The sequence below is a fragment of the Leptonotus elevatus genome, chromosome 13, assembly GCF_054856555.1.
Source record: "Leptonotus elevatus isolate MCC_2025b chromosome 13, RoL_Lele_1.0, whole genome shotgun sequence".
NCBI lineage: Eukaryota > Metazoa > Chordata > Actinopteri > Syngnathiformes > Syngnathidae > Leptonotus > Leptonotus elevatus.
Genome location: NC_141251.1, coordinates 18961853 through 18980633, shown reverse-complemented (window position 1 = coordinate 18980633; position 18781 = coordinate 18961853). Strand labels below are relative to the sequence as shown.

The window sequence follows — 18781 nt, the reverse complement described above, 5'->3', positions numbered from 1 at the left end:
CCCAAGCATGTTGCTGAGTGTATGTGGTGCATTAAAAAAAAATAGATAGGGCGGGGGGGGGGGGGGGGGGGGGGGGGCGGGTGGCGACACGGACAGGGGACCGCAGCACTGCTCTATACTGCGGCCCCCAACCGATGGCACCCCCACAAGCCCCCAAGCCCCCCCCCCCACCCACAAGTTGTGTGGTGTATTAAAATTGGAGGGGAGTTGTAGGGTGAAGACGGTGTTTCCACCCTACCCCACCCCCCAAAGTGTGTTATGTGCCCTATATGTCTATAAAAGTGTATTGTGCAAACCTAGTGTAGTGAGTTAAGAGGTGTGACCAGCGGGGCCCCCCCCAACCGGGCGGGGGCAGGAGGCGCACCGGCCCACCAAGCCCCCACCCACCCCACCAGGACCCCGGCGGGCATATGGGACCCGTCCGGCGGGGCGATAGGGCTCGCCCCCCGGATACTGGGTCCCGCCCGAGGTGTCAGGACGCCCACCGGAGCGGGGCGGGCACGACACCAAACCCCAGCCACCCCCGCCGGCCCCCATAGCACCGAGACCCGGGCCATGGATGGAGCCCCCGGCCCAGGGGAGGGGAAGGAAGGCGTACCGGGGAAGGGGAAGGGAGGAGGGAAGGGGACGACAAGAAGGGCAGGGGGCAGCGGCAGGGACGCAAGGAGAGGGGGAGAGGAGGAGGAAGGGCGACGAGGGAGAGGGGACAGGGAGGCGGAGGACGGGCGGGGAGAGGCGAGGAGGGAGAGGCAGCAAGGGGGAGGAAGGGGGAGGGGAGAGGGAACCACCGGGCACCCCGGCGGCCCACAGGCCCCGAACCGCGTCGCCGGGCCCAGAGCGACGGACCGCGCCGGAACGGCGCCGCCCCCGACACCAGGGAAAGCCCCGCAACGCAGCACCCCCCAAGAGACCCAGGGAACGGCCAAGACGCAGCCGCCACCCAGCAGCCAACAGAGGGGCAGACCCGCCCACTCCCCGCCAGGGGGGACAGCACCCACAGAATTAACCCACTGGCATGCCGTGAATCCGAATATCAACCCCTGGTGCCCATCGGAGGTGAATCCGCTCGATCCCGCTGGCAGCAGCCGGGTTCCTGACTATGGAAACACAACCATTAGTTACAAATTGCCTAATACAGAAACATCAATGCCAGTTATAACGCTGCTGTGGCTCTCGCTAACAGGCAGAATTGAAATCCAAGTTTAGGTTAAAAAATTCTATATACGTAGACCATGTTTCTTTAAATTTTGACATTTGGTTTTTATTTGAGGCAGATATTTTTTCCATTAAAATATGATTTATGAGGAGGTTAGACCATTGGTCGATATTCAAAGTTTGTTTATTTTTCCAGTTAACAAGAATTGTTTTTTTTGCGATAGTAAGGGCTACAAGTATAGATTGAAATTGTTTATGTGGTAAGTCAATTGTTGTTAAGTCACCAATACCAAATACTGATACCACTAGTATAAACAAAATAAGTAAAATAGCTTTTGCCACAATAGAAGAAAATACTTCAGTATTTGTATGCTAATCCCACTCAATACACTATATTTGTCTGTATAGGCATGTACACATTTTATTTCTATATATTTTTTGTAATATCAATTTGTTACAACAATTGTTGACTTATTGTTTTTAATCTCTGACAACACTTATTTATACAGCAATAATATTTAGTCAAAATTAAGGGTTAACATTTTTATGACTTCTTACAATAAACAGTTTTCCTTGTTTTTTGTGCTGTGATTTCTATCAGGAAAATGAATGGTTTAACCCTACTACCTTTGCTGACTGCTTCCAAGTGGTAAAAATTATTTTGCTTCAATTGTGTCAAGATCTTGAGATGATACAAATGATCACGCACACACACACGCACGCACGCACATACACATACTCACCCACATACAAAAAAAAAAAAATATATATATATATATATATATATATATATATAAAAAAAATAAAAAATAAAGAGCAATGATGATGACATTTCCGAATGAACAATACTGAGCTCTTTATAACAAAAAAACAAAACAAAACAAAAAACTAACAAAAAAAATAAATAAAAGATCTATTGCTAGCAATGTTTGAATGGTCAAATCAAACTACTTATCAGTTCCTTAGCCAACTGTTTACTTAAATGATTTTACTTCGAAGATATCCTGTTAATGTGGGAAACAAATTCACAAGACATTTTTTTTCTTCCTCTTATTGTTTGCTTTGAGTTTTGATTTCTACTGCAGCTCATTTACATTGCAAACTAGTGGGTTTACGTTGCCCTTTGATTGTTCTTTCCAAGAAGTAATATGATTTTTTCCTTCATCTCCTGAGGACCATACAACTTAACAATATTGATAGAAACATTAGGAACATAGCTGAAAGTACAGCTCTGTCCTTTCTCAGTCTACCGTGCACACCCTGGTTGAGAATATCATCAAACAAGGATGGTAACAAATCAGGCATTTTTAAAGACTTGCCCTGGTGCACAGCTAAAGCCAGAGAGCAAATAAACTGGCTTTGAGGGTGATCTATTGGGTTACACTGAATTTCCTGAGAAGCATATTCTCTCCCTGAGGACACATTTGTTGAGTATAATGATTTAGTAAAGGCACCAAAGGCACATTCACAAAGCGCTATATTACTTGCCGTTTGTTATGTTTGAGAACTTTGGAGAAGTCATAACTCTCGAGTAGCAGAGCTGGACGTGGCAATTGTACGTTTTAGGGCGAAGCCACACAGCCAACCCGTAGCAAAATGCCTTTTTGTTTTTTTCCCCCCACTGCATTGCAAAATAACCCACAATCATGTATCCCATAATGCACAATTATGAGTCTACAACTGAGCAGTCAGTTGTAAATTTGGACAGACTTCCTTTCGTTCAAACTTAATATGAGCTGCTGTCCGCTGTAAAACAAGTTAGTGTCTACAGTAGAGAGGGGGAAAAAAAGAAGAAATGAAACGATCTACTTTGAGGACTTTCCTGGCTCTGTCAATGTCGATTCCCGTGAAGAAGCGTTACCCTGTGAGCGCCATGCCTCGTGGGACCTGGGCGCTGGCTCAAACCACCCGCAAAGTCTGTTTTACATTATACGCAGAAGAAGGATGTCAGGAGGAAAAATGTGTGTTCATGCTAGGAAATCAAGTCAGGGAAAATTTAAGTGATGTCCAAGGAGAGTTTTAAACGCGCTGACGTCGACCTCGAGTTGTCTGTGACCTTATTTTACTCACAGTGAAACATTCGTCCAGGAGTCAACGTTCTAGTTTAGTATGCCGTGTGCTATTTTTTTCAAATGGTGGGTTATTTAGTGGCTTCTGAAAGCAGAATACGCAGTCCGTGTTTGAACAGACACGGCTGGTAGCAAGAGAGCGCGCCCCGGGCGCAGTGAGGTTGGAGGAACCAGGCCAAAAAGCACCACATGTATTTTCCAAACGCACAGTCCAAAGGGCTCTATGTGGTTTAACGCCATGACCTCTAAGCCCTCATCGGGAATTATCACATTATGGCATTCCAACACGCCCAATTTCCCAAAATACAGTTCAAGGCTTTTCCAGCCTGAGTCAGCTTAACGTTGTGGTTTTTGGAGAACATTTCAATTGTCCTCTATGGGTCTTCTTTTTTTATTTACATCGAGCATCATACATTTTTTTTAACGTCTGTTTATTGCTTGTCTGTCATTTTCACTCAGAAGTGCAGTAAAACATACCCTGACATTTTAAGGAATTATATCCCAAAATGTTGATGGAAACATCAATTTTCTTGTCAAAGGTCTTGCCAAATGTTTCTAGGCTAGTTTGAGTTGGGGATATAAAGTTGCACACCCTACTTGTAAAATTTCAATGGTCAGTTATTTACTGTGAGAGTAATGGCAGTGAATATTATGAGTTATGAGGGACAAAAGAGAAGAATTTGAAGGATTACAATGTTTGCTTTCAGTTCCTCTGCAAGTACTGTCAGTACATTGTATAAGGAAAAATTACTGACTGACTGACTAATTAACTAACGACCACCCACCAATAAATTACCTAACCAGCCAATCATTCAATCCAATCAAATAAACCAGCTGACTAAACAACCAACCCACAAACAAACCAATGTAACCCCAACCAACAAATTACTAAAACCCATCAACCAACCAACAAACAAAATAATCAACCATAAACTAATGATCTACCACTTCCAAACAACTAACAAACCGACTAACAAATAATCAACCAACACGGCAAAATAACTAATTAACCAACCAAATACCCAAACTAACCAACCATCAAACAACACATAGTTTAACCTCCTTCTTTGTACTCTATCAGTAGACTTGTACCTAGCAATTGTAGCTGTGTACAAGATCTTACAAAAAATATATTCATCGATATACATAATTCAGTATACATCATTTAGTTCCGTACTGTAAATATCCCTTCATGGAAGTTTTGAAAAGCATGTGGAGTCACAAGCAGACAAGTTTATAGCTACATGAGGCAATTAGAAGCCCCTCAGACGAGGATGAGAGGGTGCTTGTTTACAACTAAACAACCAAGTGCCATCACTTCCTGCCTTGCATGGACAAACCTTTTAAGTCACATCAGTACTGCTGGTGTATTTCTCTCTCTCAACACTTGCACCGCTTAACGCAATCCAGACAGCTAATTATGATCCTTTGTAACGAGGCAAATGTACAACCATGAGAAGCATCCCGTTTCAAGATGCGCAAAAGCAAACAAGTATCTAATTATGCCATCGTCGAAGGCCGCTCCCCCGCTCGCTTGCTGTTAATTGGTCGCCGGCACCATTGGCAAGCTCACAAATCACGCCGATGATGTGGACAATGAGAGCTGGGAGGTACTCATGGCTCATCGAGTCTGCGGAAAGTTGACACATCGCATCTCATCTAGCTCAAGACAAATGGTACGGAAAGGCTGCGCCCACGTTCCTCGGCCCAGACGGGGAGCGTGTCCGCACACTTACTGTAGACTCCGCTAATGAGGAACAGTGAGAACACCATTTCAAAAATATAGAAATATATTCGGCACAGGAAGGAAAAAGTGGGAGTGCAGTGGGAAGTCGATGCGTCTTCATCAAAGCCGTAACCTTTTACTTTGCATAAGGAATAAATAATCATATACAGCTTGTTCAAAGACGCTAAGACACAAAGACACACACGTCATGTCAGCTAGAATCAGTAATTATCTCTGCTTTCGTCTCCCAGCCAAACATTTCTCCCGCGCTGACAAGCTATGTAAATAAAATCTCATAAAGTGACTCCAGCCTGCCAAAATCACTGTAGAGGTCCCTGGTTTCTCTTTATATAAAGTGGATGAACACTGTTTTCATTCCACTTTCTTCCATCTAGCAAACACGCCACACAGAGGTTAAATTATTTCTGTGTTTCATGAGATATCAAGAGGGAAGCGTAGCGACGCCAAAAAACGACGCCGTCCCCGCTGACTGCCTGAAAGGAAAATATTTCCCTTTCCCTGTGCACTTTTAAACCCTCGTGCTTCTGATTGGCCTACCGGCGATCCATTTTTTACCTCCCAGGCTCACCGGCAGAGCCCCTGAGACCTTTAGACGACAAAGCGCAGCTAAATATTTCATGACCTCACAATTACATGCGATCAAATCAAGGCGAGGCATGATCATTCGCACTGCATTATCAAAGAGGCAGAAGAGGGCAATTCAGAGTGAAAGAGGGGGTTTGAAGTCAGTTTTATCCCCGGCTCTAATTAGTCTGTGTGGCCCAAAACAAGAGTGGGGGGTGGAGTGGCGGGGGGACGGGATAATTAAGCGATGGTGAGCGGCTTGTACGTGAGCTGTCACTCCAATCGCCAGCCATGTCACGCTCGCCGACACAAGCACGACCGGACAGCCGCCCGTCGTCTTTGATCTGGGCTCATGCATACGGAATCAGGTCAGCCCGTGGTCACACTAAGTTACACACACACACATTGCACACACATATACACACTCTCTAAGTGAGGGCACGGTAAGAGGACCTCTCTAATCGGACACCGACAGTCAAATGTTTAGGGAAGGAGAGAGAAGATGGGGAAGAGAACAATGGAGAAGAGGAGAAATGTCATGTAAAATGGAAGAAAAGAAAAAAAACTAACAAACAGGAAATAGTCAAAACTTACAGCCTCCGACTTGGGTTTGACCACCTTCATGAAGGCTCCTCTCGCTTGGGCCTCTGTAACTTCTTTTCTGGTAACTTTCCTGGAATCCAGAAACTTCAGCTGCGGCAGCTTGTGCAGAACGAAATACCTGTGTGGGGGGAGCCCAACCAATTAGACCTAAACTATGTTGCCTTATATATATTATATATATATATATATATATATATATATATTAGGGGTGTCAATGAGTATTAGCGGTTCAGATAATGGATTGTTGGATAGATTATCAACTATTTTTGTAATTGATTATTGTATTGATTATTAAAAACATATTTTCCTAAATTACTGTTTTGTTTTTAGATTTGGTATTGTTTGGTGATTAAAAAGCAATATCACACAAGCTGAACTGATATACTCACCAACCTTATAATAATAAGTGTTTCCCTAGGTACATTTTAAATATCCTAAATACAGTACACACATTCTAAATATTGTTTTTTTGAATTTCTAAATGTTATTTTATTCTTATTATGTTTTCATAATATGCTTATTTTATTTTACTTCATTCAATATTATACTCTTTGTATTCTTGTGAGAAAATTGTGGGAAATAGTGCAACGCCATTGTAAACAACATAAATGCTATAATAATAAAAAAGGGGAAAAACGGTCAGGGCATATTGTAAGTAGCCTAATAATTTATCGGTATATATTTTTTCAAATGTGTATTTTATTTTACTTAATTCAGTGCAAGGCTTTTCATGCTAAGAAAATAGTAGAAACAGTGATACAAAACTGGAACCAAGTTCTATTTAAAAAAACACATCCACAAAAGACGTGTTTACTGAAATATAACGATGATGCCGAATTAACGCTAATGATGTTTCCTTGAAGGTAATAACCTTCAAAGGTGATGAGAAGAAGTCGGACGTATAAATAGCATGAAAGGAGACGCTTGCCCGTCTGCCAGAGCTGTCATTCTGGCAGCATCACAGCATCTCTCCCAGCTTTCAGACACACTCCATCTTTCATTGGGGCGGGGGATGAGGGAGTGGGGGAGAAACGTCAAAAGATAATGGTGGGAATACATAGATGACAACACATCCTTTCACAGGCTGGCAGAGAGAGAGAGAAGGAAGCGTGTCAGGACCAAAAAAGGACACGTCGTGTGCAGCAACTAAGTGGAAGGTGAGGAAGGACGCAGGGTACAGGCACGGAGTGACATGATGGTGATTGGGATGAGGAGAGATGGCGAAGTTCATGTCAATGTTTCAATCATAAGGAGGCATTGCAGTGATTTTGAAGGGTTTTCTGGACTGTAGCCTGACTGGTCGGCTTTTGTAAGTTCCTTTTCAATTTGAGCCTAACTGACCTTGAAAAGGCAGAAAAGTTCGTAGGGAGGACAACTCTAGTAGTTTTCTTTATCTTTATACTCATTGTAACTTACAAAAGCTTTACAAATGAGCTGGTTGTGCATGTTACTGCAGTACTACAAATGGCCACTGGGGATGTGTGTGGCCAGCTAGAAACAAAAATGGTCAGTTATAAACAGGAGACGGTTTAACCACCCCGTTGACCACTGCAGCTGCAGCGGGGATGAATTGTACATTTCTATGTCATCGCACTAATTGGTGGACGGAGACAACACACCAGGATCCTCCACTTGAGAGACCGCGAGCTCCCGAGGCACGGGCCTGGCTATTTATTGCCCAAGGCCCAGTGCTGTCATGACCTGCACACAGCCTAACCTTGTCAGACATGGAATCTGCATCACGCTCAAATTGATGTTTGACTATGTGACACATTATGAATATTACATTACACGAGCGTAGTCGCTGTCACTCAGACGCGAGCGGCTTTCCTCACCAGCTAAGATAAGCATGCGGGGCAGAAAAGTGAGCAGGGTAGGGAAAGTGAAAGGGAGACAAAAAAGGAGGTGAAATATTATTCAAGAAAGGCATTGGTGCTAAATGATTAATAGGCAACACAGAGTCAGAAACAAGCACTTAGGGCTAAAACAGACAAAAGAGAGTATGCTTTTCGCCTTTTATCACATTTCACGTAAAGGACCCTGACAAATGGTGGTCATATTGCATGGCTCGGGGCCCGACTTGATGTTTAATGCATCGACTGCTGCGCTAAGGCAGGCTAGTAAACACTCATTTGTGGTGGGGAGTAGTCACACATGAAATCCATTTTGCAAACTGGAGTGTAGAGAGGGGCCGCGTGACAAAGCTTTTAGAACGATGTGGTCGGATCTACAGTTTGCTTGTGAAATGTTTGGAGGGAACAGGACATCATCAAATACGTGACTTACAAAAAGCTACATAACATGGAGGTGAAATAGCGTTGTGGCTTGACAAAGAACCTTTCACGGCCAAGTTCTTCTGAGGTTATTTGGGGTTATTTGTGACACGTTCACAAGTTCAAATTCTTTGCTACAATGTTTAAAGATGCTAACATAACATGTTATCAATATCTAGCTCTTGAAATTAATTGTGCATGGGTTATATATTAATTATCAAAACATATCCTACCTCGCAAGAAATGTTTGTTGCGTTTCAAGAGGATGTATCAAAAACATGGGAGTAGACATGATTGTACACGATTACAAATGATGTGTCATTATACTTATGTATTTATATGTCATCATATGTCCTGAATAATGATAATTTTCAAGGGCGGAAAAATGTGTACGAGTGTCACACATAAATCTGAAGCAGAGCTAGCTAACATGCTTCTTCTAATGCAACTACAGAGGTGTTTGAGCAGGTCTACTACTATTATAGTCAAGGGAGGGTACACTCCTTTACAGAATATTGCTTTGAAGTGTTTCATTAAGTGTCATTTAATGTCTTGATATAATGTACCAACATTACACCTGTGTTTAAGCATCCACATATTACCTGATGAAAGGGTTCAACTGCCACACCTTTTATTTACATTTCAGGTTCGTTTTTACTTAATTGCCATTCATTCACAAAAATTACTCAGCATTCAGTGATTTTCATTACTATGTCACCATTTTTGTCTTTTGAAAAAAATCTTAATTTCTCAACCAATTCAAATAATTACAACATGAAAATATTGAACTCATTGAGGATATCCAGTAAACTATATGGAAACTCCAAGAAGTCTTTTTTTATTTTTTTTTTATAAATAAGAACATTTCCAAATGAATTGAAACATTTTACTGTCACATTCAACAACATTTAAGTTCAAATTCACCTGCAATTTTACAGAAAGTGCATTATTTACATTTCAGGTCAAATTAAGAAATACAGTATTGCTGGTATAAAAGAAGGTGTTATGTAAAGATATAAGAACTGACCTGTATCTCTGGTAGTCATCCTCATCTTTATCCAAGCTGACCAGCTGGTTGGGGCAGGCCTCATTGCCCAGCAAGCTGAGGTACTCCAGCGACGGGGTCGCGTCAGCCAAGTGCTCCAGCAGGGCCTCAATATCAGTCAGGTGTCAAAGGGCGGATGTCAAGGACCTAGCGCTGTTAATTACATTAGCATTTACTACCCGCAGCGCTGTTCTCGGCCCTGTCGGCCCACCAACACATCACTGTCATGCGTACGGCGGTGCTCAAAGGAGCTAGTCACTAGCTTTGTGCGACACAGGGCCAATTTAAGGTGCAGGCTTTGGCTGGCGTATAGCAGTGACACAATTTGGCTGCTTTTCTCTTCATCTCTTTCATTTCCTAGGTGGCCGGCTGCAGAATAGTGACAACATGATGGATGCCCTGTGGTTCAAACAGTCCGTGCTTCCCAGAGCTGCGCCGTGGAAAACTTTTTGCCAATCGTGGAAAAAAACAAACAGCCCCTAAAGCAGGCACATTCATCACTAATACATTCACTTGGAAAATTGAGCCCCGAAAGTGTCAAAATACAACGCCGCTAATGCTGCGCTCGAGCTATAAAATGGCAGCGCGCCACGACAGGATGTACATAATTGGCCTATTAGCATGTGCCCGCCACTTCACTACCCAAGTCGGCACACGGTCCCAGACGCCCCACATTTTAATGTTGACTCTGGAAGTGAGTGCATGTGCGTTAATGTATGTGAGAGGGTGAGCCTCCGGTGGGGTCTGAGGAAGACGAGTGAGAAGAGGACGCGTTGCCGGACCAGTTAGGAAACCGAAAAAGGTTGTTAAATGATCATTAATAGCTTGTATTGTCCCGACGCCTCGACTTCTCCTTTACCATGGAAACTCAGGGTACATTTACATCACAATTTGGTAAAAATGGATAATGGTTCTTAATAAAAATGGAACACTACAGTGCTATGTTCTGTCTACAAATTAAAAATGTTTTTTTTAATCATATCACACTATTGACTAAAATAATCATAATTATCATTATGAAGATATGAAAAATGTAAAATAATAAATTACATGCCTCAAGTCTGATTTTGAATACAGAAAAATATAAAAGCAGCCCAGTGTGCTTTTTGCACATTAGATGAATTCTAAACAGCAACAACCAAAATGAGTTTTTATGCATGGAATGGATTCAAAATGACAAAGAACACAGTAATGCAATTAACTAGCAGCACTGGTGTACAATTTTGGGTGTTCTTTGACACGTTGCCCCCACCACCCATCGCATTCCCCGCATACAGTACAGTATAATTATCTTGAATTACCCTGTTGTTGCTGCCCATGTTCGAGTTGTGTACATGTAAATGTGGATAAATGTAAATGGATTACTTGAAAATACAGCGCGTCACAAATGTATTAGACCAACACCCAATGTAAGAGTCCTGCCACAGTTGCCCTAAATGAAAAGCATAAATCAGCCTTTATGTTTCTGTATTGGTTAAGACACTAATAGAAGCTCTATGCAAAAGGACATTTTCATTCTAAATATTAGTTGTATGTTTGAATTTACAGATACACTGTTTTAAAAAATGGGGAGAAAAATAGTAAGGCAAAATCATTATTTGTGGATTAATATGTCAATGTATTTACTTGAATTAGAGAAAAAAAAGTTTTCGTGGTTGAATGTTAGCATTGATTCATTTTACACTCAGTCAGCTAAAATGTAAGTATATAGAGTTGAATTAATTTAGAAATTCCTAATTCCAGTTCAAAACACTCACTTAAAGTGAAAGAGTCTCCATTAAAGCACTTCATAATGTAAATGGTTCCTGGGACACATAAATGCCGGTGGTGATCTAATAAATATGTTCAAAACTCTATGTGGCAATTGAGACAAACCCCAAAAATTATATCTAAAGGCACATAATAGGTATTTGAAGCAGCAGTGTAGCATAAATTTAAAGTGTACTAAGATTGAAGCACAAATTATTATTTCAAAGAGTTTCCACTATAACAACAAAACAAAACACGAAAAATAATCTCTTTATTTGGTTCAACACTATTCTATTTGATTATACTGTATGTTGTGGTTGACTTGAAATCTGACTCCACTAGAGGTCCCTGTGGCTCAGAAACAGCCCCTCAATGAAGCTCCTCCACACTCAAGCACCCTGCAAAGCCATTATAAGCGTTTCCTCAAGACAACAAAACAAAGAACCAATGACGACGTCTGCATTTTTTTTACAGCGCCATTAAGGAGGAGCACATTTCCTTGAAAGGATATTTTGTTCTTATTGAGCATCAAGGTGTGCAGGTTAGGTAACCTGGGCAACCGGAGGTCATTCCCAAGCAGATTGTTGTCGACGACCAGCTCTTCCAGCTCAGTGAACGTTTTGAGGCCTGCCAGGGACCTGCAACGATAAGGCCAGAGGAAAAGACGGGTTATGGTTGGAGATAAATATTTCACATGTTGAAAGAGTTTATGTCCGGGCCTGTCAGTGCAGAGGGGGGTGAATGACAAGAATTAGTGGCGCTGAGCTCCCCCTGGCATGGCGAGGCATCCTTCAGAGGCTGGCAGGATGAGGGATGGGGGTCACTTGTGAGTAGCCAGGATTCAAAACAAAAGGCTTCAGAAATGCGGCGGGCAGGATGAATTTGTCAATGTCTTGTGCCTTGAGGCGCCCAGTTTTGCCTGACCCCAACCCTCCATTCCCAAGACAAATCACTCTGTCACAGTTCACCTTCACTCCCCAGACACAAATTTAACTTGTCATCCATCATTTTCACACAGGAAGCGGAACACTCTCGCCATTGCACATGGAATGGAAGGAAAGCAAACTTTTCTCTTCAGAGGCTTCAAAACCTTAAAGAGACAGTGCACGTTTTCCTCTGACCGGGGCAACCCCCACCCTCACGCGCTAACTCATTCACACAGTCTTATCATAAAAATGATGAAGGGTGGTGTCAGGAGTAATATTAGGACCGTGCAAAGTTCAAGCTGTAAAAGGAGCACAATGGCAGTGTGTGCTGTCCAATCCTTCAACACTGCGTGGACATGTCCTAGGTGACTTTATTGGCATTTAAATCAAACACAGGCATGCAACCTCTCAATAGATTTTGCCATCTAAAGAGCATTCCTAATGGCATTTTTATTCATCAAGTACATCAATAACCGCAGTCATGGAAGCTCCCGCTTTACAAAAGTACATCTATGTTTTCTGACAGCATCGCATAGCTTACTCAAAAGCACGACGACTTCGAAACAGATGCAGCGCTAACAAATTCTGACTTGCGTCAATATGAGAACTTTATCGTGACAATCTGCAGATGGAAGGCAGGAAGCAGGAAGCAGTGTGTAACATTCATCACGGAAAAGAAAGCAACACATTGGCAAAGCGAGGATTTGAATAAATATGCCGCGGTGTCCACTCAGGACTATTAAAATGTTGACTTATTAAATTAATTGACTTCACTCGTGTTAACAACTCTATAATGAGGACATATCCCACCAGACACCCTCCATATTATTAATTTCACTGTATGTTATCATCACAGCATTTATTATGTTCATGTAAACCCACCTTAAGAGTGATATCACATTTGAAGATGGAAAAGGTACATTTAATGAAAAATATGAGCAAAAAAATAAAATAAAATACAACCAACTGAAAGTTTTAATTCAATTCATTGAATTGGACTTTTAATTATATTTAAAAAAATGTAATTTCCTCATGGGATTTATTTAAGAAAACATATTAAAACAGTAATGTGAGAAGACAGACATAGTCACTGTCCAATAAAAGCTGTATGTCCAAATTTTCATAGGTTTTTAGTTTTCGCTAAAACACAACAAAAACTAAATGTGTTTGTCTTTCAGATAAGAACTCAAACTTACAATTTGGAGATACATTCTTTTTATTGAAGAGTGACAATATTGTTGTTAAAAATACAATTACCATTTCTGGAGAGTTATTTGACTTACACAAAAAAAATAATGTATTACAAGAATGCAAAATAAACATTTCAAGGCTGAAATTTAGTGTGTGTGGATTCAAAGCATTATTCATCATTGTGTGAACAAAGTGTGCAACACTGCCACTTCTGGCCTGGCTGACCTATGCAGACTGAACTGCAATGACTAACATTTTACATACACTATACGGCAATAAATTAAAAATATGTTTCCAAGTTATAATATGTGAAAACTATGGAGGAGATCAATTTGTTGGCTCATGTAGCAAAACACGAAAAGTGAACACTCCGAATGAAGCTGAAGAAAAATAAAATACAATAGGCATGCCACTGAATATTTTGATTCTAACAGAAATCCAGTTCAGATGCCCTTCTTTCTATTCTGGACAGACTTCACCTCACACACCTAGCACACAAAATGGTTTCAACATTGAACTACAAAGCAAAAAAAAAAAAAAACAACAACAATTGCAAGCATCTCACACGGAAATGAACAAATCAGCAAGTCGCTGCTGACTTCCAGCGAGGCAGACTGATGCCTCGTTCCAAACGGCATCTATACACTTTTGCACACAAACAGACACACACTTAAAAACACACATCGGCGACTGACAGCACCTATAGCTGGTATTGCTGTTGGCTGACAAGCTCTTATCGCTTCTGACTAACACACGAAGAAGATGGATGTGCACGCTGATCTGCTTTTTTTATGCTATATGGTGCTACTCAGCAAGACTATGAACCGAGGACCAGTCACAATATCAATCATACAGCACCTTGCGATTAGTACATGAATAAAACAACAATACTATTGTGTCGAAAATAGGTCAAATGAGTTTTATGAGAAAAATATAACTCAATAATGTAATTTAAAAAACATCAATAGGCCAATAAATAGAAATAAAAAAACTAACGGTTACTCACACTTTGCATCGTTTGTGTTCAAATATCAGTTGTTTAAACTGGGATAAAAATTTGCAGTTGTCATTATGTTAGCATTAGCATTAAGCAAGCAATGTTTAATTTGACAGTAAATTTCAACTGGGAGTGGCAGTAAAAAGATTGAAGTCTCTTTTTTTGAATACTTGTTGCATTTGCAAGTCAAAGCAAAAAAAAGAAGAAGCTCATAAGTCAGGTAACTCATACCTCAAGGCACCACTGTATTTGTCTTTTTTAATGTCATGCAATAATTCAGGACAATTACACAGTAAATATTGTACATTCTCACTCATGTTATTTCCATTATTGACAAATCAATAGGTTCAACTTTTTACAATTAACATATAAAGGCTATATATTTTTTTAATGCTCAAAAGTGCAAGGACTGGCTACTTAACTTGATTCTAAAGAGCTGCATGAGTGCTATTGCTAACAGGCATCTTAACACAACATGAGGTATTACATGGGTTTTATGTGGTGTAAAAACAATGAAAATGATAGTAAATAAAAATAAATATATATCCATCCATTTTCTTAACCGCTTGTCCTCACAAGGGTCGCGGGGGGCGCTTGAGCCTATCCCAGCTGGCTTCGGGCAGTAGGCAGGGTACACCCTGAACTGGTTGCCAGCCAATCGCAGGGCACACAGACGAACAACCATCCACACTCACAATCACACCTATGGAAATTTTGGAGTATACAATTAACCTGCCACGCATGTCTAGGAATTTGGAAGGAAACCGGAGCACCCGGGAGAAAACCCACGCAAGCTCGGGGAGAACATGCAAACTCCACCCAGGAAGGCCGAAGGCTGGACTCGATCTCACGTCCTCTGCACTGGGTGGCGGACATGCTAACTAGTCAGCCACCGTGGCCCCCCCCCCCAAAAAAAAAAATATATAATTAATCATAATTACTATTGTCACCAGTTGTAATTTTAGGCACACTGAAATGGAATTTAAGCCTCCAAAATATAATCTAATATACCAAATTGTATTACACATTTTCCTACCTTTGGTCAGTTTAGTGCAGTTTTTCGAGGCAGAACTGAAATATGACGTTTGAATTTTACAGAACAGTGCAGATACTGTATGTGACTTGACGTACACTTCTCAAAAACATGCAATTAATCTGCAAGTGTAATTGGTGTTAATGTGTAGTTTGGCACCGCATTGGATAAACATGATTTTGTTTGCCACTCCCTAACTTTTGCCACCTGTAAATGCATGTGTGCGTGTGTTTGTGTGAGGCTGCTGCAATCCTGTGGGTTATGTTATTAGCTGCTTGGTTAAAGGGAGCCGCATGACACAGGGGGGAGCCTTATTAATTGTTGTTTTCATGTCACCGCCGCTGCGTGCACTGGCTGATTTAATCAGTTAAATTCACAGCCAGGGGAGTGAGCAGCCACTGAGTCCCATCCAGCATTAACTACAGCGCAGAGATTGAAACACTAGAACGCTTGCCAGCTTTCTCTGTGCATTTCCCATTGGTGCTTTCATTATAATAATTTTTCTCCCTTACTTGTTGTAGCTTGGAAACAGTGCAAAGTTCCCGTGATGCAGTAAAAAGTAGTCAAATTAGCTTTTCTTGCTGTTAACAAAACTAATGAGCGGAATTGTCTTGAGTCCCTAATCTTATAGACCTTAATTAAAAGGCACAACAGAGACAATATGGGAGCTACTAATATATGATCCCAGCGCAATATCGTTATTGACAGTGATTTATAATGTTATTTTATGATGGAAACACAAAACTACACCACATGTTCAGGCTGCTCAGTACAATATGGCTAAATGGCATAAATATTTCTATAATGCTAATTGTGGGTCCAGACAATCTCTGGTCACATATAGACAAATAATCATTCACACAAACAAAATATTACAACCCATTATCACCATACAGTTAAATACCTCTCAAAACTATCTTTTATCTTTTGATACAGCTCTTGTATTGGACCTCCCTGGCTTGGTGGCTAATTAATGAAGACCCAGAGTAATAATAATGATAGTATTCATTGAATATGCTAAGTAATTGGATTTATGATATGTATAGTTCAGAGTGCTGTTATTGCTTTTTGCCATTAACGAGGTAAGGTGATGAATCATTCTCTTGTTAAGGTAATAATCATCCGCCCGACTATCACAGCTAATCCGTTACGCTAACAACCACCACTTTGCACGTGTAACTCAGCCTCATACATCACATGTGCACCGTGTGCATAATCCTCTACTGAAGTCGCACCCACAACAACAATAGAAATATTAATCCGTAACAAAGTGTCAGCGCGGCGGCAGGATGAAGATGATGATGATAAAGTAGACAAGGACAGTGGAGCCATCGAGCGACCGATCGATTGGACGGATGCTAACGCAGACATAGTGATTGATAAACCACTGCTGACAAGCGAGCCAAGAAAACCCTCGACCGTTATTGGCTGAAATGTCAGTCACGGCTGCCAATGTTGCGCTTCGTGCGGCGTCATGTCATATATCCTCAGGCGCGGCGGTGGAAAAAATGGCGGGAGGCAGCTTTGGCTCGTTTACATGCTTGAACCCGACTTTTTTCTCATGCCTGCTGCCAAAAGGAATCATACATGACCTTTTTGGGGAAGGCTACATAAAGATGTAGCACATGTTCGATTTCACGGTGCCCATTAAAGCTTTCATTTTACAATGTCACTATTCTGGTTGAAAAGTACCAATAGTGACGTGCACTCTGCGCCCTGAAGTATTGTACGCCACAGTCTCCACTTTGCTGTAAGCTAACGTTAGTTTACCCTGTTGTGGTGCCTTAATTCTGGCATGCTAGTATTATACACCAGTCTCTGTTTTGCTGCAGTGGCCCCATTTTTCCCCGCCTATTGTTTATTGTTTAAAATGGGATCTCCATTAGTTTTCACCTTGGTGAAAACTATTCTTGCTGGGTTCCCTCACAGAAACTACACATTTGAGATAATTCTTTACAAAATCAGAATCAACATAATCAACATCATTTACCTAAACATTCCCAAATAAAATAAACCTAAAGTCTCTTCTTGAATAAATGTATAACGTAAATGTTAATACATGTAGCATAAATGTAATAAAATTAATGTGATGCGTCCCTATTTATTTGATTAAAAGCTAGGAAAGTCAAGTCAAACATTGCCTTAACACTAATATCTTCGATGTGACCCATCTAGTCAATTAACTAGCAATATCCACTTGTTTTTAATCCATCTAATGGGGCGGCCATTTTGCTATCAAATGGAAATTACATCATGCCTAAGAGCACAGATAACAACCAATCACGGCACACGTGGCTTTCTGGGTTTGGTCATGTGACGTTCACAAGTTTGACGTCAGCTTGAAATGACAAAAACAAACAAACATGCTAACATTAGCTTTCCACATTGCGCTATTGCTATTAACGCAGCAGTATTTTACTCCCTTCTCCTCCATTGCCATGTTTGTTAGCTTGTCTTATTTTGCCTGATGCGTTCAGTGCAGTGTGGAAAACAAGCCATTTCAATCCAAGATACAAACAGGTTTCAAAAACAGTGCTAAAAGGCCAATATGTTGCAGAAATGCAATGAAACATTAGCTCCAAAGAGAGGCCACTACTGAAGACCAACTGAAAACCGAGGTCCCGTTCAGACGGCAACAGATAAACGTTTGATGAATTGACCAATAGTGGTGCCACCATGGCCTTCATATGTGCATAATGGCCTATTTAAAGCGCACTTCAGATTGCCTGCCAGGATAAGGTAGCGTAATGAATGAGGAGACCGGAGTGGACTTGGGCAAGGCGGAACGCGGCGGCCTTTAATAAACTTAATAAAGAGTTGAATGTGGGCAGGGAGAGTGGAGAGCAATTCAGTCTGAAATAGTGAAGAAATATTCAGATGGGTAGACACACTTGCAATATTTTTTTATTTTTACACTGCACTTTTTAAAATTACTTGAAGTGACATGCATTGCAGTTTTTATTAAATTTACATTAAAAATATGCCTACATATTTAACATAACACTGAGCTTGAAAGTTTTCCTGTAGTTTTGTAAATCAATGCCTTCATTTGAGGTGCAACTTTGTGGGATAGACCTGAAGCAAGGGTTTTTAATAAACAAAGATATGATAATATAACATATGAGCAACTGATTTTCCTTTCATAAAATAAACACGTTTGATTGTGTATTATACTTTTAACCTCATAGACTACTCCTGGCTGATGTACACTGTAAAGTAAGTTAATTCATTTCCGGTGTCGGTTCTGTTTAGCGAGTAGATTTCCTCTCCACTTTTTAATTTGCCTTCAATTTTGCAGTTCAAAGTTGGATGTTCTCCACCTTAACATGGTTTCAGACAGACTTCTGTTAAAAGTGGACTCAATCACATCACCCACTTAATTCCTATGTTAGATGTGCTAGCCGTGTCAATCTTAGGTTAGCTTAGCCT

The 18781-nt window shown here is 41.0% G+C and overlaps 1 protein-coding gene across 1 annotated transcript in view; it reads right to left on the bottom strand.

The window, feature by feature from the left end:
• Nucleotides 1–18781, bottom strand: part of lrmda (leucine rich melanocyte differentiation associated) — a 287131-nt gene that overhangs the window by 95420 nt on the left and 172930 nt on the right. Inside the window, exons 3-5 of the mRNA XM_086093298.1 lie at nt 11717–11843; nt 9439–9578; nt 6130–6256 (exon numbers count right to left, since the gene is read on the bottom strand). Of these exons, the coding sequence (XP_085949424.1) occupies nt 6130–6256; nt 9439–9578; nt 11717–11843 (394 nt within the window). The remainder of the gene's footprint in view (nt 1–6129; nt 6257–9438; nt 9579–11716; nt 11844–18781) is intronic.